At 46.3% G+C, this 23258-nt stretch overlaps 1 protein-coding gene across 1 annotated transcript; it reads right to left on the reverse strand.

The window, feature by feature from the left end:
* Positions 1–441: 441 nt before the first annotated feature.
* Positions 442–21925, reverse strand: LOC125447220 (protein starmaker). The gene is made up of 6 exons (XM_059640788.1): positions 20851–21925; positions 11655–11716; positions 10670–10738; positions 8751–8805; positions 1320–1356; positions 442–881 (listed from the first exon to the last, which is right to left on the reverse strand). Exons 1-6 carry the CDS (start codon positions 21671–21673, stop codon positions 845–847), a joined length of 1083 nt encoding a protein of 360 aa, XP_059496771.1. The 5' UTR covers positions 21674–21925; the 3' UTR covers positions 442–844.
* Between the last annotated feature and the right edge of the window lie 1333 nt (positions 21926–23258).

The following is a 23258-nucleotide window of genomic DNA, read 5'->3' on the forward strand; positions in this document are numbered from 1 at the left end:
ACGTTTAAAGCATGGAACGTTCTAGAAAGGCTCTGAGCGTGTGCCTTTAGAAGATGGAGGTTGCAGGTGGGAAAGAGTTAGTGTGAATATTTGACTGAATTTACGTCAAGGTTGAGCAGTGATCCAACTAGGAGATGGTTCTTTGCCAGCTCAGGATAGGATCAAAGTCTTGACCTGCACAGAGTTTACTGTCTCTAATTAAGGGTAGCGTTTGACCCTGTCACCTCTCTCCTGTAACCATCAGAGACCTGGGCCGCAATCAGTCACTATAAGCTGGGGCCTAACTCTTATGACCAGGGCACACCCTCAGGCAAGGTGCAAAACTCTTCGCCAGCTCAATGAAAGGCACATTGCTTCACTACGCCCCCTCAGAGGCCAGTGTAGACTCAACCAGTTTTGACTCCAACTGCTGGGGGGTGCGGGGGGCTGGGGGGGGGGGGTGGGGTGGTGGGAGAGGATCATGTCTGTACCCCAGACTGGGTGGGGCTGTGAACGGGAAGAGTCCAACCCCGAAAGGGAAGATCAGTGAAGCAACTGGGCCTTTTAAAGGCAGGCTGTGTTGAAAAGGCAGGTCCTAGGAGGCCTCAAAGTTGGGGGTTTCAAGGAGAGATGAAGATGGAGGCTGTAGGTCATTGGGATTCACACCTCCACCCCATTCTCTTATGGATTCTGCCTCATGACAAGGGGCTCATTTGGAGAGACTTTCAGATGGAAGCGAATTCTTCTTAAATAAAAAACGATCAGCGACACAGTTCATCAGAGCAAAGCGTTAAGGGCAGAGATGTGGCTTGGCTCCTGTTCCTGGGTATTAGTGCCCAGTTTCTCTGACTGTAGACAGACACAATTAATGCTCAGGCTGTTCGAAGACATTTGCGATGGATCTGAAAGAGAAAAGATCAGGAGACCAAATCACATCCGCGCAATTGGGAATATCGCAGGCTGTTGACAACATGGGGATGGTGCTGACCAATCAAAGACCAGGAAAAACCATCAACAGAAACTGCCTCAAGAGACAGGCAGACTCTATGAATCACTCCCTCCTCAACAATCACTCCCTGCCTCACACTCACACCCTCTCCAACACTCACTCCCTACCCCAAATTCAGTAACTGCCCAACAGTCAATTAATCTGTTCAAATCACTCTCATGACCCCCTTCATTCAATGTGCCTCAATCTCCCATCCATCTCTCACTCACTCTCCCTGACACTCTCAAACCTCATGTCTCACACAGATCCCCTCACATGCATTGAACTACCAGAGAACTATCCGAGAATGGTGTGTGGTGTATACTGTGAGCTGTCAGACAGTTTTACTCACTGATATATTGTTGATGAAAATTCATCTACGTAGCTGCCTGGAAAAGAAGAATAAACAGGCATTGTGAGTGACCCTTGTCTTGTTGATAAACACCGACCCTGTACAGTTACACAGCGAGTGACCCTTACCCTGCTGAATAATCACCGACTCTGTACAGTTACACAGTGTGTGGCCCTTACCCTGCTGAATAATCACCGACCCTGCACAGTTACAGAGCGAGTGACCCTTACCCTGCTGAATAATCACTGACCCTGTACAGTTACAGAGCGAGTGACCCTTACCCTGCTGAATAATCACCGACCCTGCACAGTTACACAGCGAGTGACCCTTACCCTGCTGAATAATCACTGACCCTGCACAGTTACAGAGCGAGTGACCCTTACCCTGCTGAATAATCACCGACCCTGCACAGTTACACAGCGAGTGACCCTTACCCTGCTGAATAATCACCGACCCTGCACAGTTACAGAGCGAGTGACCCTTACCCTGCTGAATAATCACCGACCCTGCACAGTTACACAGTGTGTGGCCCTTACCCTGCTGAATAATCACCGACCCTGCACAGTTACACAGCGAGTGACCCTTACCCTGCTGAATAATCACCGACCCTGCACAGTTACAGAGCGAGTGGCCCTTACCCTGCTGAATAATCACCGACCCTGTACAGTTACAGAGCGAGTGACCCTTACCCTGCTGAATAATCACCGACCCTGCACAGTTACACAGCGAGTGACCCTTACCCTGCTGAATAATCACCGACCCTGCACAGTTACACAGCGAGTGACCCTTACCCTGCTGAATAATCACCGACCCTGCACAGTTACAGAGCGAGTGACCCTTACCCTGCTGAATAATCACCGACCCTGCACAGTTACACAGTGTGTGGCCCTTACCCTGCTGAATAATCACCGACCCTGCACAGTTACACAGCGAGTGACCCTTACCCTGCTGAATAATCACCGACCCTGCACAGTTACAGAGCGAGTGGCCCTTACCCTGCTGAATAATCACCGACCCTGTACAGTTACAGAGCGAGTGACCCTTACCCTGCTGAATAATCACCGACCCTGCACAGTTACACAGCGAGTGACCCTTACCCTGCTGAATAATCACCGACCCTGCACAGTTACACAGCGAGTGACCCTTACCCTGCTGAATAATCACCGACCCTGCACAGTTACAGAGCGAGTGACCCTTACCCTGCTGAATAATCACCGACCCTGCACAGTTACAGAGCGAGCGACCCTTACCCTGCTGAATAATCACCGACCCTGCACAGTTACAGAGCGAGTGACCCTTACCCTGCTGAATAATCACTGACCCTGCACAGTTACAGAGCGAGTGACCCTTACCCTGCTGAATAATCACCGACCCTGCACAGTTACAGAGCGAGTGACCCTTACCCTGCTGAATAATCACTGACCCTGCACAGTTACAGAGCGAGTGACCCTTACCCTGCTGAATAATCACCGACCCTGCACAGTTACAGAGCGAGTGACCCTTACCCTGCTGAATAATCACCGACCCTGCACAGTTACAGAGCGAGTGACCCTTACCCTGCTGAATAATCACTGACCCTGCACAGTTACAGAGCGAGTGACCCTTACCCTGCTGAATAATCACCGACCCTGCACAGTTACAGAGCGAGTGACCCTTACCCTGCTGAATAATCACCGACCCTGCACAGTTACACAGCGAGTGACCCTTACCCTGCTGAATAATCACCGACCCTGCACAGTTACAGAGCGAGTGACCCTTACCCTGCTGAATAATCACCGACCCTGCACAGTTACAGAGCGAGTGACCCTTACCCTGCTGAATAATCACTGACCCTGCACAGTTACAGAGCGAGTGACCCTTACCCTGCTGAATAATCACCGACCCTGTACAGTTACAGAGCGAGTGACCCTTACCCTGCTGAATAATCACCGACCCTGCACAGTTACAGAGCGAGTGACCCTTACCCTGCTGAATAATCACCGACCCTGCACAGTTACAGAGCGAGTGACCCTTACCCTGCTGAATAATCACCGACCCTGCACAGTTACACAGTGTGTGGCCCTTACCCTGCTGAATAATCACCGACCCTGCACAGTTACAGAGCGAGTGACCCTTACCCTGCTGAATAATCACCGACCCTGTACAGTTACAGAGCGAGTGACCCTTACCCTGCTGAATAATCACCGACCCTGCACAGTTACAGAGCGAGTGACCCTTACCCTGCTGAATAATCACCGACCCTGCACAGTTACACAGTGTGTGGCCCTTACCCTGCTGAATAATCACCGACCCTGCACAGTTACAGAGCGAGTGACCCTTACCCTGCTGAATAATCACCGACCCTGCACAGTTACAGAGCGAGTGACCCTTACCCTGCTGAATAATCACCGACCCTGCACAGTTACACAGTGTGTGGCCCTTACCCTGCTGAATAATCACCGACCCTGTACAGTTACAGAGCGAGTGACCCTTACCCTGCTGAATAATCACCGACCCTGCACAGTTACAGAGCGAGTGACCCTTACCCTGCTGAATAATCACCGACCCTGCACAGTTACAGAGCGAGTGACCCTTACCCTGCTGAATAATCACCGACCCTGCACAGTTACAGAGCGAGTGACCCTTACCCTGCTGAATAATCACCGACCCTGCACAGTTACAGAGCGAGTGACCCTTACCCTGCTGAATAATCACCGACCCTGCACAGTTACACAGCGAGTGACCCTTACCCTGCTGAATAATCACCGACCCTGTACAGTTACAGAGCGAGTGACCCTTACCCTGCTGAATAATCACCGACCCTGCACAGTTACACAGCGAGTGACCCTTACCCTGCTGAATAATCACTGACCCTGCACAGTTACACAGTGTGTGGCCCTTACCCTGCTGAATAATCACTGACCCTGCACAGTTACACAGCGAGTGACCCTTACCCTGCTGAATAATCACTGACCCTGCACAGTTACAGAGCGAGTGACCCTTACCCTGCTGAATAATCACCGACCCTGCACAGTTACAGAGCGAGTGACCCTTACCCTGCTGAATAATCACCGACCCTGCACAGTTACAGAGCGAGTGACCCTTACCCTGCTGAATAATCACCGACCCTGTACAGTTACAGAGCGAGTGACCCTTACCCTGCTGAATAATCACCGACCCTGCACAGTTACAGAGCGAGTGACCCTTACCCTGCTGAATAATCACCGACCCTGTACAGTTACAGAGCGAGCGACCCTTACCCTGCTGAATAATCACCGACCCTGTACAGTTACAGAGCGAGTGACCCTTACCCTGCTGAATAATCACTGACCCTGCACAGTTACAGAGCGAGTGACCCTTACCCTGCTGAATAATCACCGACCCTGTACAGTTACAGAGCGAGTGACCCTTACCCTGCTGAATAATCACCGACCCTGCACAGTTACAGAGCGAGTGACCCTTACCCTGCTGAATAATCACCGACCCTGTACAGTTACAGAGCGAGTGACCCTTACCCTGCTGAATAATCACCGACCCTGCACAGTTACAGAGCGAGTGACCCTTACCCTGCTGAATAATCACCGACCCTGCACAGTTACAGAGCGAGTGACCCTTACCCTGCTGAATAATCACCGACCCTGTACAGTTACAGAGCGAGTGACCCTTACCCTGCTGAATAATCACCGACCCTGCACAGTTACAGAGCGAGTGACCCTTACCCTGCTGAATAATCACCGACCCTGCACAGTTACAGAGCGAGTGACCCTTACCCTGCTGAATAATCACTGACCCTGTACAGTTACAGAGCGAGTGACCCTTACCCTGCTGAATAATCACCGACCCTGCACAGTTACAGAGCGAGTGACCCTTACCCTGCTGAATAATCACCGACCCTGCACAGTTACAGAGCGAGTGACCCTTACCCTGCTGAATAATCACCGACCCTGCACAGTTACAGAGCGAGTGACCCTTACCCTGCTGAATAATCACCGACCCTGCACAGTTACACAGCGAGTGACCCTTACCCTGCTGAATAATCACTGACCCTGCACAGTTACAGAGCGAGTGACCCTTACCCTGCTGAATAATCACCGACCCTGCACAGTTACAGAGCGAGTGACCCTTACCCTGCTGAATAATCACCGACCCTGCACAGTTACAGAGCGAGTGACCCTTACCCTGCTGAATAATCACCGACCCTGCACAGTTACAGAGCGAGTGACCCTTACCCTGCTGAATAATCACCGACCCTGCACAGTTACACAGCGAGTGACCCTTACCCTGCTGAATAATCACCGACCCTGCACAGTTACACAGTGTGTGGCCCTTACCCTGCTGAATAATCACCGACCCTGTACAGTTACAGAGCGAGTGACCCTTACCCTGCTGAATAATCACCGACCCTGCACAGTTACAGAGCGAGTGACCCTTACCCTGCTGAATAATCACCGACCCTGCACAGTTACAGAGCGAGTGACCCTTACCCTGCTGAATAATCACCGACCCTGCACAGTTACACAGCGAGTGACCCTTACCCTGCTGAATAATCACCGACCCTGCACAGTTACACAGTGTGTGGCCCTTACCCTGCTGAATAATCACCGACCCTGTACAGTTACAGAGCGAGTGACCCTTACCCTGCTGAATAATCACTGACCCTGTACAGTTACAGAGCGAGTGACCCTTACCCTGCTGAATAATCACTGACCCTGCACAGTTACAGAGCGAGTGACCCTTACCCTGCTGAATAATCACCGACCCTGCACAGTTACACAGCGAGTGACCCTTACCCTGCTGAATAATCACCGACCCTGTACAGTTACAGAGCGAGTGACCCTTACCCTGCTGAATAATCACCGACCCTGCACAGTTACAGAGCGAGTGACCCTTACCCTGCTGAATAATCACCGACCCTGCACAGTTACAGAGCGAGTGACCCTTACCCTGCTGAATAATCACTGACCCTGTACAGTTACAGAGCGAGTGACCCTTACCCTGCTGAATAATCACCGACCCTGCACAGTTACACAGCGAGTGACCCTTACCCTGCTGAATAATCACCGACCCTGTACAGTTACAGAGCGAGTGACCCTTACCCTGCTGAATAATCACCGACCCTGCACAGTTACACAGCGAGTGACCCTTACCCTGCTGAATAATCACCGACCCTGTACAGTTACAGAGCGAGTGACCCTTACCCTGCTGAATAATCACCGACCCTGCACAGTTACACAGTGTGTGGCCCTTACCCTGCTGAATAATCACTGACCCTGCACAGTTACAGAGCGAGTGACCCTTACCCTGCTGAATAATCACTGACCCTGCACAGTTACACAGTGTGTGACCCTTACCCTGCTGAATAATCACTGACCCTGCACAGTTACAGAGCGAGTGACCCTTACCCTGCTGAATAATCACTGACCCTGCACAGTTACAGAGCGAGTGACCCTTACCCTGCTGAATAATCACTGACCCTGCACAGTTACAGAGCGAGTGACCCTTACCCTGCTGAATAATCACTGACCCTGCACAGTTACAGAGCGAGTGACCCTTACCCTGCTGAATAATCACCGACCCTGCACAGTTACAGAGCGAGTGACCCTTACCCTGCTGAATAATCACCGACCCTGCACAGTTACAGAGCGAGTGACCCTTACCCTGCTGAATAATCACTGACTCTGTACAGTTACACAGTGTGTGGCCCTTACCCTGCTGAATAATCACTGACCCTGTACAGTTACACAGCGAGTGATAAACAAACATAGGCTTTGTGCAGTTACACAAACAGTGATCCCTATCCTGTTGAAATTCGAGCCTTAATTAAATTCTCAATTGTAGGACTTCTGGAAATATACTCCAACTAATCTCAAAGGGTTGCATCCAAGATTTTTGCATCCCACTACTGCAAAGTGTTTGCAATATTCCTGACATCATCCAGAATTAACGTCCTCATGTCCAAGTTACATCCTCTTTCACCGTGATTTTGCAGACCCCTCCTCTCAGTCACGGCTCCTATTATCATTTATCAACGTTGGTGGGCAGTACTCCTGTGAGAGATCTTTCTCTACATCCTATGAGTTCTCTCTCTGTGTCAATGCTCTTTGCTGATTATTCCACCATCCTCAGATTGTACTCCTATTCCCTGGAGGTCCTTGATGTTGTGGAATGTCATCTCCTGCTCACATGGTTTATTGCTTTTCGTTTAGTAGTCACTTTTCAAGCAATTTTTGAAGTTTACTCATTCATGGAATATGGGCACCATTGGCAAGGCCAACATTTGTTGCCCATCCCTAATTGCCCTTAAACTGAGAGGCTCTCTAGGGCCTTTCAGAGGGCAGTTAAGTGTGAACCACATTGCTGTAGGTCTGGAGTCAGACTGGGTAGGGACAGCAGATCCCCTTCCCTACAGGACATTAGAAAGCCAGATTTTGTTTTTAAAACAACAGTGATAACTTCAATAATATGTTTTTGATGACATTACCATTTTATTCCTAAATTCAGAATTAAATCACTTTGAATGGAAATTTCTCCAGCTACCATTTGATTGGATTCGATTTGATTTATTATTGTCACATGTACTGAGGTACAGTGAAAAGTCTTGTTTTGCATGCCAACCAGAAAATCATACTTTATAAGGGTACCTCAGGGTAATAGAACAGAAAGCAGCATATGGTGTTATAGCTACAGAGAAGGTGCAGAGAAAGATCAACTCTAATGTATGAGACTTTCATAAAACTGATAACGGATGGGAAGAAGCTGTTCGTCAATCTGTTGGTATGTGTTTTCAAAGCTCTTGTATCTTCTGCCTGTTGGAAGAGGGAGGAAGAAAATGTAACGGAGGTGGGAGTGCTTTGATTATGTTGGTTGCTTTCTCGAGGCAGTAGTAAGTATAGTCGGAGCCAAGGGAAGAAGGCTGGTTTTAGAGATGGACTGGGCTGTGTTTGCAACTCGGCAATTTCTTGTGGTCTTGAGCAGGGTAGTTGCTGTATCAAATTGTGATGCATCCAGATGGGACACTTTCTCTGCTGCCTCTATAAGAATTGGTAAGACTGAACCCAAACCGCATGTACATCATCCCAGCTCTCTAGGTAACACAGTGTGGAGCTGGATGAACACAGCAGGCCAGGCAGCATCAGAGGAGCAGGAAAGCTGACATTTCTGGTTAGGACCCTCCTTCAGAAAACAAGAAAGGGTCCTGACTCGAAACGTCAGCATTCCTGTTCCTCTGATGCTGCCTGGCCTGTTGTGTTCATCCAGCTCTACACTGTGTTATCTCTGACTCCAGCACTGGCAGTTCTTACTATCTCCCAGCTCTCTAGGTTACCAGTCTAGTGGTATTACCATTATGCCACCAATGTCATCCAGCATAATATTAGCTCTGGGTGTAGCAGAGTTATGGAGAATGTACTGTGATAAAATAACAGGACTTACAAAGTTCTAAGCATTACCCACCTGGTTTGCAAACTGTTTCACATATTACAGGGCACACATAACAGAACTGACAGTACTGTGGAAGAAAGGGAAACAAGCAGAGTACAGATTAGAGCAAGAATCTCAATAAATAGTACTGGCCACAATAATAGGTCACAAGGGGCAATGAAGGATTCATTTCAGAGGGATACGATACATACTGATTTGATTTATTACTGTCACATGTACCCAGGTACAGTGAAAAGTTTTGTTTTGCAAGTAGCCCAGGCAGATCATGCCATACAAAGTGCATTAAGGTAAGAGAACAGAGAAGGTGCACAAACAGCGAGATCAACATTAAATTTAAAATTTAAGAGGTCCATTCAGAAGTCTAATATCAGCAGGGAAGAAGCTGTTCTTGAATCTGTTGGTACGTGTGTTTAAGTTTTGTTTCATACGCCAAGTGGAAGAGGTTGGAAGAGAGTATAATTGAGTTGGAAAGGGTATTTTGTATTTTGTGCATTTGGGAAAGAGGCAAAATCTTATTCCAAAGGATTGGAATCTGTCTTCTTAGAGCAGAGACAGTTATGAGGAGATTTAACAGCTATTGACAATCGTTAAGAATTTGATACAGTGGTGATATGTTACAGCTGTCCCAGGAAGCCCGGGGCAGGTTATAGACAGGAGCAGTGGATAACGCTCCAACCTATTGTACACCAGAAAGACAGTCTTTCCCACTGTGTCCACCATCTATTGTTGGAAGGGGAGTACAGGCTCAAGACCAGAGATAGTAGGAACTGCAGATGCTGGAGGATCTGAGATAACAAAATGCAGAGCTGGATGAGTACAGCAGGCCCAGCAGCATCAGAGGAGCAAGGAAGGCTGATGTTTTGGGCCTAGACCATTTTTCAGAAAAACTTTTCTGAAGAAGGGTCTAGGCCCGAAATGTCAGCTTTCTTGCTCCCCCGATGCTACTTGGCCCGCTGCATTCATCCAGCTCTACACTTTGTTATCACAGGTTCATGCCCAGCTTGTTTGGCCAAAGTATGCACCTACTTTGGCCAATAACTCCTGGTGTGGTACCTGAACCTAGAGCCTCTGGCTCAGAGACAGTGACACTACCCCACAAGAGCTATTTTGCCCAACAAAGAAAGTTAAAGTGTTCCCAGTGGCAGGAATGCGGGGGTACAAGACCCAGAAGAAATGAGGCTATTGACCATAATGCCTGAGGGAAGAGGACACTTTTAATTACACAATGACCCAGAATGCACTGCTGCAGAAGGGAGTGGAATCAGGTTTAGTAACAATTTTCAACAGAAAATTGGGAAACGACTTGGGGTGGGGAGGTTACAGAGCCTTACTGAAATCAGGCCCAATTCGAGAATTTTTCCAAGGATTGATGGGCTGAACGGTCTCCTTCTGTTCTGCCAGATTCTTCAAATCAATGAAAGACCAGAGATGGCCATTTAATGTTTGATTAGTCTGCATTTGACTGTGTAAGTCCTTTCACTCATAGTGCTTGATCAGTTAGGCCAGAGTGTGGGTTCAGGAAACGATATAAAAAGCTGGAAGCCAGCAATAAAGCGTGGAGCAGACATTTCTAAAACTTGTGAATAAAACATGTGACACACATGGGAACCAGAGTCATCTCTGCATAGTTTGGGATCTAACAGGGTGTTAGAGTGGGAGACAGAGACTGGCGTAGTAGAGACATTAGATAAATTCAACAAAGAAGTAGAGACGGAGGGAGCTGTATTGTTAAAGCAGTCAAGACTGGGAAAGCATTGAATAGCGCTTTATCCAACTTGTGGAGCTCTGGTATGGGGCACAGTCTGCCAGGAATACATGAGTACATAACCTTAAGGTTCCTGAAGAGAAACCTAGACTGGAAGGGTCTTTCCCCATGTGATCCTAGGACTGAGACTTGGCCGGTGTTGCTGTGGGGCAGTGAAAGTTCTTACCTTGCAATCTTCACAATGCTCGCTTTCGTCTCCTTCCTCACACGGACATTTATCACAATCATCGCAGTGCTGTGGGGACAGAAGGCAATGGGTGTTTAATTAAGACACTTCACAACCTAATGTGGCTGTTTCTGAGTCAAAAACCCTTGCAGCATGATGCACGTCCTAAGTCCTACAGCGGTTTTAAGAAGCTGCTCACTACCGCCATCTCCAGGGCATCACGAAAGGGGGGGGCAGCGATAAATGCTGGCTCAGCCACATCGTATGAACCGATAATAAAAAGAAAATCGAGATGGCATGAAGCACCCAAAAGAGAATGCTTCAAATATGACACAAACTGAGGAATTTTGCTGAAAAAAAGAGGCAATTGCAGAAGATTTACATTTTGCCCTCATCAGGACACATGCAAGACTACCAAATTTCAAATTCTCACGACAATCTGTATGACCTGGGAAAAGGGGTACTGACTGGTTGATTGGTTGGCAAGTCAACTCTGTTTGGCTGAGGCAATGCCGCGGATGAAGAAAAATCAGTCTCTTAAGGCTGCCCTAAACAAAGGGTAATACTGGGAAATTCAAACTTTATTGTATTCATGTTTGCAGGGAATGTGTTTCTGTGTATGAATGTATGTGGCTCCTGGCAAATGTAGGCTCATTTTATACCCAACTGAGTGCTCTTTGAGAAGATTAAGTTCTCTAGGTGCTGGTTAATCTGAGTAACAGAGTCCTTATTATGTGAAGATTGTCCTGAGTTAAAGTTGGTTGGAATGCTGACCTTTCACCTCTGGACCCTGGTCAATGGGAGTGAGTAACAGGCAGTTCCTCAGATGGGCGTTTTACCAAAAGTGCCAGTTTTATACCGAGGTTGTCACTCTGAGTACCATTCTGATCTGGTTTCTCAGGCCGTGTCTCGCCCAGATACAGAAATCTGACGGACCAGTCTTTGAAAAAAACCAAATCAATCTTAAAAAAAACAAACTGCTCACCTCACAGAAGGTGCAGTAACTGCACAGAGACCCATCTTTGTACCCTCCAGTTTCTTCCTCACCTGCCAAACAAAATCAAAGAAGCATCTAAAACAGAGAAGGCCTTATTGCGTGGCTCATGGCAATTAATAATTTAGTGGCCTGGGCAGAGATTGTCGATTCAAATCCTTCCATATCAGACTGGGGTGGAATTTAAATTCAGCTAATAAATCAAGATTTGCTTAAAGCTGTCCTTTACAATGGTGGCAGTGAAATTAGCATTGATTGTTGTAAGATTCCATCTGGTTCACTAACGTCCTTTAGGAAATCTGCCATCCTTACCTGGAACAGCCTACATGTGACTCCAGACCCTGCAGCAATGTGGTTGATTCTTAACTGCCCCCTGCAATGGCCCTAACAAGCCTCTTGGTTCAAGGGCAATTAGGGATGGCTAATAGAGAGGGGCCACTCTTTCTGACATTTACCTACCAAGATTTGGCAGACGGGCGTAAAGGTCGGCAACATATGGGAAACCCAATGATTCCAGGGACACCGGATGGGAAGTGGTGGATGACCCTTCTTCATAGACACCTTTCCCAATCAGAGTATCCTTTCCCACTCAGCTCTGTTTTCACTCCCAGCAACCACAGCACCCCCCCCCACCCCCCATGCTCCAACAGGCTTTCCCTTTCCTCTGTTGCTATTCTGGCCCCATCCCCTTCAATTCCACCCACTCCCGTAACCCCGTTGGATAATCTGGACAATATTCCTTCATCACCGAGAGTGATCACCATCTGGCAGCTGCTTGTGGGATCATGCTGTGCACAAAAAGCTGGCTGCGAGAGTATGTTTTGTGTTAGAAAAGCTGCAAAAGCAAAGTCCAGCAGTCACGAAAGGCGCAATAGAAATGCTTCTAACAAAGGGTGGAAGTCCTAATATTTCTCTTGAGTAGGAAGCTTACCCCCACAGCCTTCAACCAGCTGCTCCTGTAGCCTTTGACTCAGAGTCAGACAGTTGATAACTGAGCCAAGCCGAGTACATTCACCTTGGTCATTGGGAACGCAATGATCTAGGAATTCCCAAACTTTAATAAAGAGTTGACAGAGGAAGGATATTATCAAATTGGAGAGGGCTCAGAATAGGTTTACCAGGGTGCTGGTGGGACTGGAAGGTTTGCGCTAGACAGATAGGCTGGGACTTTTTCACTGGAACAAAGGAGGTTGAGGGGTAGATATTATAGAGGTTAATAAAATCATCAATGGCAAAGGTAAGGTGAAAAGCAAAGTCTTTTCACTACAGTAGATGATTTCTTTTTAGGAGAGGAGAGGAGAGGAGAAAGATTTAAAATGGACCTAAGGGGAAACGCTTTCACACAGAAGGTGGTTTGTATCTGGAATGGCCTGCCAGCGGAAGTGGCAGATGCAGATAGAGTCATGACACTTAAAAGGCATTTGAAGAGGTACATGAAAAGGAAAGGTTTAGAGGAATATGGGCCAAACACAGACAGGTAGAACTAGAATCACAGAGATATACAATCCCACAGTGTGGAAGCAGGCCATTTGACCCATCAAGTCCACATTGAGCCTCCGAACAGCATCCTATCCAGACCCACCCCTCTACCCGATCCCTGGAACCCCGTATTTCCCGTGGCCAATCCATTTAACCTGCACATCTCCAGACTAGTTTAGTTTGGGAAACTTGCTCAGTATGGATGAATTAGAACAAAGGGTCTGTTTTTGTGCTATATGACAATGGCTCTATGAAGGGTGAAGAACTCGGATAACTCTAAATGACCCAATGCCAAGTATCAGCTTGTGACTAGGCCCCAGGCTTTATCATATTGGAATGAAGTCCATGTGACTCCAAGTCCTAATTCCGGAGAGGAGCTATCGAGTGAAGCACGTTATTCCTGGAGGTGGGAACTTGGAGATGGGAAGGGCATTTAAGTGGGTTGGTGTAGACAAACCTTTCTTGCTTCCACAATAGTTAAATTCTGGGCAACAAGACATGTGGATGATATAACACGGTGTGAAGCTGGATGAACACAGCAGGCCAAAGCAGCATCAGAGGAGCAGGAAAGCTGATGTTTTGGGTTGAGACCCTTCTTCAGAAATGCAGCATTTGTGGAGGCTTGGGGACCACTTTGCAGAACACCTCTGCTCGGTTCGCACTAAACAACTGCACCTCCCAGTCATGAACCATTTCAACCCTCCCTACCATTCCGCAGACAACATGTCCATCATGGGCCTCCTGCAGTGCCACAATCATGCTACCCGAAGGTTGCAGGAACAGCAATTCATATTCCGCTTGGGAACCCTGCAGCCCAATGGTATCAATGTGGACTTCACAAGCTTCAAAATGTCCCCTCCCTTATTGCATCCCAAAACCAGCCCAGCTCATCCCTGCCTCCCTAACCTGTCCTTCCTCCCACCTATCCCCTCCTCCCACCTCAAGCCCCACCCATACCTCCTACCTACTAACCTCATCCCACCCCCTTGATCTGTCCGTCCTCCCTGGACTGACCTATCCCCTCCCTTTACTGGCTCCATCCCCACCTCTTTGACCAGTCTGTCTCCTCTCCCCCTATCTTCTCCTCTATCCATCTTCTCTCCACTTCCCTTTCTCTCCCTATTTATTTCAGAACCTTCTCCCCGCGTCCTCCCCGCCGCCCCCCATTTCTGAAGAAGGGTCTAGGCCTGAAATGTCAGCTTTCCTGCTCCTCTGATGCTGCTTGGCCTGCTGTGTTCATCCAGCTCTACACCTAGTTATCTCTTTCTAAACACTGAACATGTTTTTGTGCTCAGTTCCTTAATTCCTGAAGCCCGCAATCCTATATTCTCTGCTTGCTGCGCTCTCAGTGGGTCTTGTACCTTCAAAGATACACATGAGTGCCCTCTCTCTTTCAGCATGTGCTTAAGATCCACGGCATTAAATTTACATTGCCTGCCCCCACGCCTCCAAGGTGTATTTCATTGCAAATCTCCACATTAGACTCTGCCACTTGTCCGCCCATGCCCTGTGGCAGTGTCAAGTGGTTGCCTTCAATGATGAGTGAGTCAGGATAAAATATTCACAAGCCGGATGTGCTGAGTGGACCTTCTCAGCTTCTTCCTGAAGACCTCTGAATCACAGATACCAACTTCCAGCTAACTTGATTCACTTCAGCCAGTGCTAAGAAATGGCCAAAGACACATCTTGCAAAGTGGGCCTTGACAACTACCAATTATAGTATGGAAGACTCACAACCATCAATCTATTCTTAATCATCAGCAATTTAAAATAAAATCATTCAAAGGATGAGGTTTTTGTAAGCTAAGCCAGCATTTATTACCCACCCTTAATTGCCCAGCTTTCTCCCCGTAGCTCTTGATATGCAGGCTCAGTGGATTGGCCATGTCGTGGTGCCCAGGGATGTTTAGGTTCGGTGGGATAGACATGGGAAATACAGCAATAGGGGAATGGATCTGGGTGGGATGCCCTGCAGAGGGGCAGTGTGAACTTTTCGGGCCAAATGGCGTGTTTCCATACTGTAGGAATTCTGTGATCTCTACAGCACCTCAGGGAAGTGGGTCTGAATTAATTGCTCCTTTCTCTCAGTCCTTATCCTCTCCTGTTAACTGCAGAGCCTTTTCCTTTGACTCACACAACTAGACTCGTTACACTGTGGTAACTTATTCCACTAACTTCTCTGAGCAAACTCGTTTTTTTCTACGAGGAACTATTTGTACATACGACTTCAGCCAGGTCCCTTTGAACTGAATCCGGAAAGTTTTAATTAAATTTATTGCTCATCCTAGCTTCTACTAAGTTAATGGCTGAATTAAAAAAAAACCCTGCTGTTGAAAAACCTCATAACATAAACAAACTTGCATTTACCCTCCAGGAGACCAGCACCGCCATCAGCTCTCTGACACATCCTGGTTTATAATCATTGTTCAGAAATTATTAGTTAATTATTTTAGTTAACTTGTTGATTATTAAACAGCATTGCAAAAAGTAACCCATATGCCACTAGTTTGAGATCCAAACGCCAGAAAAATGATATTTAGAGAATTAAAAAAACACACACCTTTCATCACAGCAGCTGTGACAACATTTAATAAGCTAGAGACCAGCCACGGCAAAGCAACTTGCTGGATTGGCATCCCATGCCTTCAACATTAGCTCCCTCCAGCAATTGACACACAGTGACATCAGGGTGCACCATCTACAAGTCACCCTGCCAAAATTCACCAAGGGTCCTTAGACAACACTCTTCTAACCTATCACCCCTTACCATCGAGAAGGACAAGGGTAGCAGATACATGGGAACAACACTGCCTGCAAGTTCCCCTCCAAACCACTCACCATTCTGACTTGGAAATAGGTGGAAATAGAATCCCTACAGTATGGAAACAGGCCATTTGGCCCAACAAGTCCACATTGCCCCTCTGAAGAGCATCCCAGCCACACCCGTTTCCCTATTACTATATTTCCCATGTCCAACCCACCTAGCCTCCACTGTCACCAGGTAAATATCTTGTGACTGCCTCCCTAAAAGTATTATGGGTGTCCCAGGTCTGCAAAGGTTCAAGGAGGCAGCTTACTGCTACCCCATCAGGGGCAAGTGGGACAGGCAATAAATGCTGACCCAGCCAATGCAACCCACAACCCAAGGAATGGATTAAAAAGATATTTTCTAACGTGAAGCTCCACAGGATCCTAAAGGCACTATATCAATGCAAACTGTCATAATTTGTCAAACCTGAGGACTTTGTTATATCACAGGAACCTCTGAACAGTCTGCTTCTCTCTCCACAGATGCTGCCATGCCTGCTGAGTTTCTCCAGCACTTTCTGTGCTTGGTTCAGATTCCTGGCATCTGTAGGATTTTGCTTTTGTATTGTAGGTGATGGTCACCTTGATTAACCAATGGGAAAGGCAAGGAAAACTTTGGAAGAAGTTGACAGAGGAGATTTCGGGGTTGATCAGAGCTTATGTTCTAATAGATTATCATGTTCTGGTGATAGGTATTGACTGATGGACTGAATGGTCTTTTGTTGTACACTAGCCACTGTCTTATTTCATTCTGTGCAAGCTTGCTGTCTCCAAGGCCTGTGTTTTAGAATAGAATATAGGTGACACAATGCGAAGTTTCCATTGCTGAGTAAATACTTCATGCATAACATACTGTTTTGCAAGTATATCATCTGCCCCATGGTTAACCTAGTGGCTTTTCATCTCTGATGTCAGATCTATTATTGCAGGGTGGTGGGGTGGGGGGAGGGTGGTGGAGGGGTGTCAGTTAGCTAAGTTGGTTGGATGGCTGGCTTGCAATGCAGCTTAAGGACATGAATGAGACCTCTTTTGTGTTCAGTTCTGGTCGCCCAGTTATAGGAAGGGTATTATGAAGCTACGGAGAGTTCAGAAGAGATTTACCAGGATGTTGCCAGGTATGGAAGGTCTGGGTTATAAAGAAAGGCTGGATTGGCTGGGACTTCATTCACTGGAGCATAGGAGGTTGAGAGGTGATCTTATAGAGGCTTATAAAGTCATGAGGGGTATAGTTAGGGTTAATGGTAGATTTATTTTCCCTAGGATGGGGGATTTCAAGACTAGGGGACACATTTGTAAGATGAGAAGAGAGATTTAAAAAGACACGGGGGCAATTTTTTTTTAGACAGAGGGTGAGTCGCATGTGGAATGAACTTCCTAGGGAAGTGGTGAATGTGGGCACAGTTACAATGTTTAAAAGGTACTTAGATATAGTACATGAACAGGAAAGGTTTGGAGGGATATGGGCCAGGAGCAGGCAGGTGGGACTGGTTTAGTTTGGGAACATGGTCGGCATGGACTGGTTGGGCCGAAGGGTCTGTTCCTGTGCTGTGTGACTCTATGACTCCACGACGCCGACAGTGTGGGTTCAATTCCTGCATTGGTTAAGGTTACTTTGAAAGTCTTCACTTGACCCTTGCCTGAGGTGTGGTGGCCCTCAGGTTAATCTCACCACCAATCACCTCTCCTGAATGAAACAGGAATCCTCTGGGACATTGGTGATTTTACCTGCATACATAAGTGGACCAGTTGTGGCCTCTCATGTCATTCAATGCAATCATTGCTGGTTTGCAAACTAATTCCATATACCCTTCTTTGGCCCATGATTTTACTTCATTCTTGCATGGGGTTGATGGGCATTGCTGGCTGGGACAGCATTTGTTGATGATCCCTAATTGCCCTTGAACTGAATATCCCATTAGCTCACTTCAGAGGGTAATTAAGAGTCAACCACATTAGTACAGGTCTGGAGTCACATATAGGTAAGGAAGGTGGATTCCCTTCCCTCAAGGGCATTAGTTCACAACAATCAATGGCAGTTTCACAGAAACTACTCCATCACAGGCTAGCTCTCATTTTTAGACATGCCAACAGTATTTAGTTTCCACCAGATGCTGTGGTGGGGTTTCACCCTGATAACCCCCTCCCAGAGCATCAAACAGGACCCTTGGACTTCTAGCCCAGTGACCTTACCACTGTTTTGTTTAAAAATATATTCATAGGATGTGGGCATCATTGGCCAGATCAGCGTTAACTGCCCATCCCTAATTGCTCAAGGGCAGTCAAGAGTCAACCATACAGGGTTAAAGAACTGGAGAGGTTTCAAAGGAGATTTATGAGCATCATACCGGGAGTGAAGGATGTTAGATATGGGGAAAGATAATAGAGATTGATCTTATTCTCCTTGGAGCAAAGAAATAGAGAGGTGACTTTATGGAGGAGTTCGAAATTAGGAAAAGTTTTGACAGGGTAAAGAAGGATATTCGGTTTCCACAATGTCAATCTCTAAGGTCACAGGTTGTCAGCAAGAGAGCTAGGGGGTGAGATGTGGAGACCTTTCTTTACTCAGAGAATTTGTCTGGATTCATAATACACTGCCTGGGAGAGTGATGGAGGTGGATTCCTCAGAAGGTTTCAAAAGAGAGCTGGATATATATTCGAAAGTGATTAATTTAGAGGGCTACAGAGATAGGACTGGAGAGTGGGACTAGCTAGGTAGCTCTTTTGGGAGCTGGTGCAGACATGATGGGTCGAATGGCCTCCTTCTGAACTGTAAAATTCTATACTGCTGTGGGTTTGGAGTCACATGTAAATGTTGCTTTATGAGGATCAACAGTGCTTGTATGGTCACCATTAGACTAGCATTCTAATTCTAGATTTTATTAAAAATTGAATTCCAGTTTTACCATGGATAATAACCAGGCAGCAGGCCAGAACCAAACTGAACGTAGCAGCATGTTGTCAGCACCAACATGATTTCAGTAGTCAGCAACTAATTTCGTCTGCATTGCAAGAAACGCCACCCAGGGAGAGCTCCAGCAGAATCAATTATCGGAATGTGCCAACTATTTTAGCTGGAGCACCAACTGTTTTTCATCAGCATCTATGCTCACATCCACAGCCTTGGTCCGAAAACTCAGGAGTGCACGGAATTGCAATGCACCGGGTCGGGGTTTAAATGGATTGCATCTGCTTGAACATCTCGATAAAAGATATAGCTGCTGACAGCGCTCAGAACAGCTACAGAACGTCAGAGTGACCCAGCGCAGTGCAAATCACAACAGTGCAGAGATCCTATGGACAAACCAAACCAATTACTGCATTGCTAAATCCTTCACTTATTAAAGCAGCCAGTCTTCAACAACTGTGTTTCGTCGTTCATCTACCCTGCTCTTTCCTGACCAACTGCCTTGACTGTGAAAACCTAGCCAAACGTTTAATATATCTCAAAAACCCACAAGTTTGTCAAATCGTCCATTTAACTAAATTACAAAGAAAAACACAGCTACCTTCAACTTTCCTTTTCCTGCTCAAGCACGATATAACATGTCTGCATCGCTATTTCTCACCACCTGCCAACTTGCCTTGTTTCTAATGACAAAGCAGATCCGACAACTGCAATAAAAGTGAGAGTAACGTAGAGAGGGACTAAACTAACATGGAGTTGCTGTTGGAATAATGCACTCCAGCCCATGTGGTGCACACTTTTTGTTAAAGGCATTGAGTCCATTTCTTCTTGCACCATCAAATTAACTAATCAAACCAACTAAATGTATAACAAATCTACAATTAGGAGAGGTAGGAAGAGAGAGAGTGGTGGTGACAGGACTAAAATCCCAGCCTTTTTAATCAACTTGTTCAGAGATGTTAATATATATCTTTAGAGCAGGTGGGACTTGAACCGTGTCTCCTAGTTCAGAGGTAAGGATGCTACTGCTGCACCTCAAGAATCCCAAAAACCCAACCATTTAATCTCTGCTCCAATGAGTGTCAACTGCTCTCCATTATGGATGGATCACATCTGGCTCTTTAAAAGGACTATCTTTTGTAACATTGTCATTCCTGATATATCTCACTCAGTTGTAGGACAATCTAAGAGGAGGAATAGTAGTTTCTAACAGTGCCCCTGCCTTCTATACAGACAATAAAGAACCTACCACATCATGTTCTCTTCGCAGTAACCACTTCAAGAATCGACAAATGTACATTCATCATTTAAAATGCAATGAGAAAGTCAGAAGAAGTTCACTCTCCCAGATTTTCCAGCACTTCCCTTTGATTCTCTGAACGAATTGGAAAACCCTCCAGCTTTTGAAATTGAGAGCAGGAATTCTTCTAGTTCCTGACTTCATACAGAGAATTAATAACTCCACTCCTTCACCGTCACAGCCTTTCTTAAGACAAAATTAAACTATCCATGCAGCCTCCTTACGTGCCAGGAAATAAATTGGAATGACCACTTGCAAATTTCTTAATTTTGTTTTATTCTAACATCTTTGATTTAAAAAAAAGTTCACAATATTTTTGCAGAGTCTAAAATTTGCACTGACACCAGGGAATAGATAGACCAATTGTTATTTGTTACCAATGTTAAAATATATAACATGCCAATTCATTAAGTTGACTACAACAGATTGTATCCAGATCAGGAGGTGTTCTAATGTCACACGAGTCCACACTGTGGTTGTGGATCTCAAGGTTCCACAAAACAGATTCAGAAAATTTGTTAAAACCATCACTCCCTTATTTTCCATTTGTGTTGCTAGGGTGATGCTTCCATTTCTTACGTAAGTGGTTTAATAGAACATCTGATAGCAGAATGACTGCACTTAAGGATGTAACTTAGCAACAATCTCTAGTTCAGAGAGAAAGTGTTTTGTTTCTCTAATTTAGTTATTGTTACCTTCCTCATCTTCCTTCTTATCAGCATCGTCATCGTCATTGTTGTCGTTGTCATCATCTTTATCATCGTCATCATCATTGTTGTCATGGTCTTTGCTGTCATCATCATCTTTTTCATCATTGTTGTCATGGTCTTTGCTGTCATCATCATCTTTTTCATCATTGTTGTCATGATCGTCGGCACCATCATCATCATCATCATCTTTTTCATCATTGTTGTCATTGTCATCGTCACCATCATCATCATCATCTTTTTCATCATCAATGTTATGGTCATTGTCGTCATCATCATCATCGTCGTCGTCGCCATCATCACTGTTGTCATCATCGTTGCTGTCATCCTCATCATCGTCATCATTGTTGTCATGGTCGTCGTCATCATCATCGTCATCAGCATTGTCGTCATGGTCATCATCATCATCATCATCATCATTATCATTGTCATCATGGTCGTTGTCATCATCGTCGTCGTCATCATTGTCGTCATGGTCATCATCACCGTCATCATCATCATCATCATCATCGCCGTTGTCATCATCCTCATCATCATTATTGTCATCTTCATCGTCTTCTTCATCGTCATTATTATCTTCGTCATGCTCATCATTGTCATCATCCTTGTTGTCATCGTCATCATCATCATCATTATCGTCATCTTTGTCATTGTTATCATGATCATCATCCTTCAAATCTCCATGTTCTTCATCATTGTCATCATCATCTTTGTCGTCTTGAGTAGCAGAGACCCCAGGGATGACATTGATGTGAAAAGAACACACAAAAGTCAGCAACAGGCAGAAAAGCCAAACCTTTTGGGACACCATGCTGTCGGCAACTTAAATTCCAAGGCAGTAAAGATAAATCCTCTCCTGTTCGGTTGGTTGAGGTGGTGGGGGTGGGATGGAAAGAAATGGGTAGAAATATAACGGGAGACAAATCTGAAACGGGAGAAATTATGGAGGGCAGTCAGGCTCTGAAATAAAGCAGTTCTTCTGGATCACCGGAGTTCACAAAACGATCTACCCTCTTGATTGATAGCACCAGGTGCTCCTTGGCTTGCAATGTCTCCTGCCCAGCAGCCGTCACAAATGAATCCCTTGTCGAGTCATGGGATGCTTTTAATAAAGCCTTCTGACGTGGCCGTGGCATTGCATTGCCATATTTGAACGTCCAAACCAGCCAGAGGTCATTCACACAAGCTTTGGTATCTTTAATAGCAACTGTGGCACTCTGCTATTGGCCTGATATTAAAAGACTTTCCATCTGTGAAAAATTTCTGTAAATTGCCAGGGAGTCAGAGCATTCCCCTCCCCCTTCAAACTGCGCAGCCCAACTCTCACCATTGCAGCAACAGTCAATTGAGCACGTGTGCGTGAGGGTTAATTATCATAGAATCCCTACAGTGTTGAAACAGGCCCTTCAGCCCAACATGTCCATACCAACCCTCAGAGCATCCCACCCAGACCCATCCACCTAACGTATAAACGTCTGAACACTACGGGCAATTTCCCATGGCCGATCCACCTAGCCTGCACATCTTTGGACTGTGGGAGGAAACCGGAGCACCCGGAGGAAACCCACGCAGACACAGGGAGAATGTGCGAACTCCACACAGACAGTTGCCCGAGGGTGGAATTGAACCTGGGTCCCTGGTGCTGTGAGGCTGCAGTCTTAACCACTGAGCCACTGTGCCAACCCAGAGGGGCAGTGGCTGCAAATCAGTTTTAACCTTTGATTTACCTCAAATAATTGAACTCAAATCTTTTACTAACAAGATTGGAATTGATTATGAGCACAGGCTAAGTAATAGAACAATGAGACATAATCAATATGGCAGTGAACTATGTCCTTTGGAGAGATAAAAGCTCTTTCAGTCATTATTCCAAAAGTGCCACCCCCCTTTTAGGGCTGCAGCTCCTTCAGAAAGTGGGTCGTGTCATTAACTTTCTCAGTACTGCAGATTCCAAACTAGTTCCAATCTCCGACTCCATCCGCCATGCCTACCCCCCAAACTGAGGGTTTCCCTGGGAGGTCAAACTCCTGCAGATTTGTCCCAATCTTAACCCAGAGTCCTCCAATTCCATCACCGTCTTGTTTCTGCTGCCTCTTACTGAAACCAATGACTTTTATATTCGGCAGCTTTTATTGCCCATCCCTTGTTGCCCTTGAGAAGGCGGTGGTGAGCTATCCTCTTTACATGCTGCAGTCTGTTTGGGACAGGTTGGCCCACAAAGCCATTTGGGGATGAAATTCCTGAACTGTGGATTATGGAATTCCAGGAGTTTTGATTATTGAAATCTAGGACTATGGACTGTGGGGATGAGAGGAATATGGTTTGTGGAATTTCAAGACCGGATTATGGGAACTCCAGGACTATGAAGAATGAAAATTTGAGCACTATGGATTACA

This window comes from Stegostoma tigrinum, chromosome 38 (assembly GCF_030684315.1).
Source record: "Stegostoma tigrinum isolate sSteTig4 chromosome 38, sSteTig4.hap1, whole genome shotgun sequence".
Taxonomy (NCBI): Eukaryota; Metazoa; Chordata; class Chondrichthyes; order Orectolobiformes; family Stegostomatidae; genus Stegostoma; species Stegostoma tigrinum.

What these genes read in the sequence shown, in the direction of transcription:
- LOC125447220 (XM_059640788.1), bottom strand. Translation starts at nt 21,673, where the DNA reads ATGGTGTCCCAAAAGGTTTGGCTTTTCTGCCTGTTGCTGACTTTTGTG. An exon ending in GTTACTGCACCTTCTGTGAG is followed by an intron (nt 10,739 to 11,654) that starts GTGAGCAGTTTG and finishes CTGTCCCCACAG; the next exon opens with CACTGCGATGATTGTGATAA. An exon ending in TTTTCATCAACAATATATCA is followed by an intron (nt 882 to 1,319) that starts GTGAGTAAAACT and finishes TTTCTCTTTCAG; the next exon opens with ATCCATCGCAAATGTCTTCG.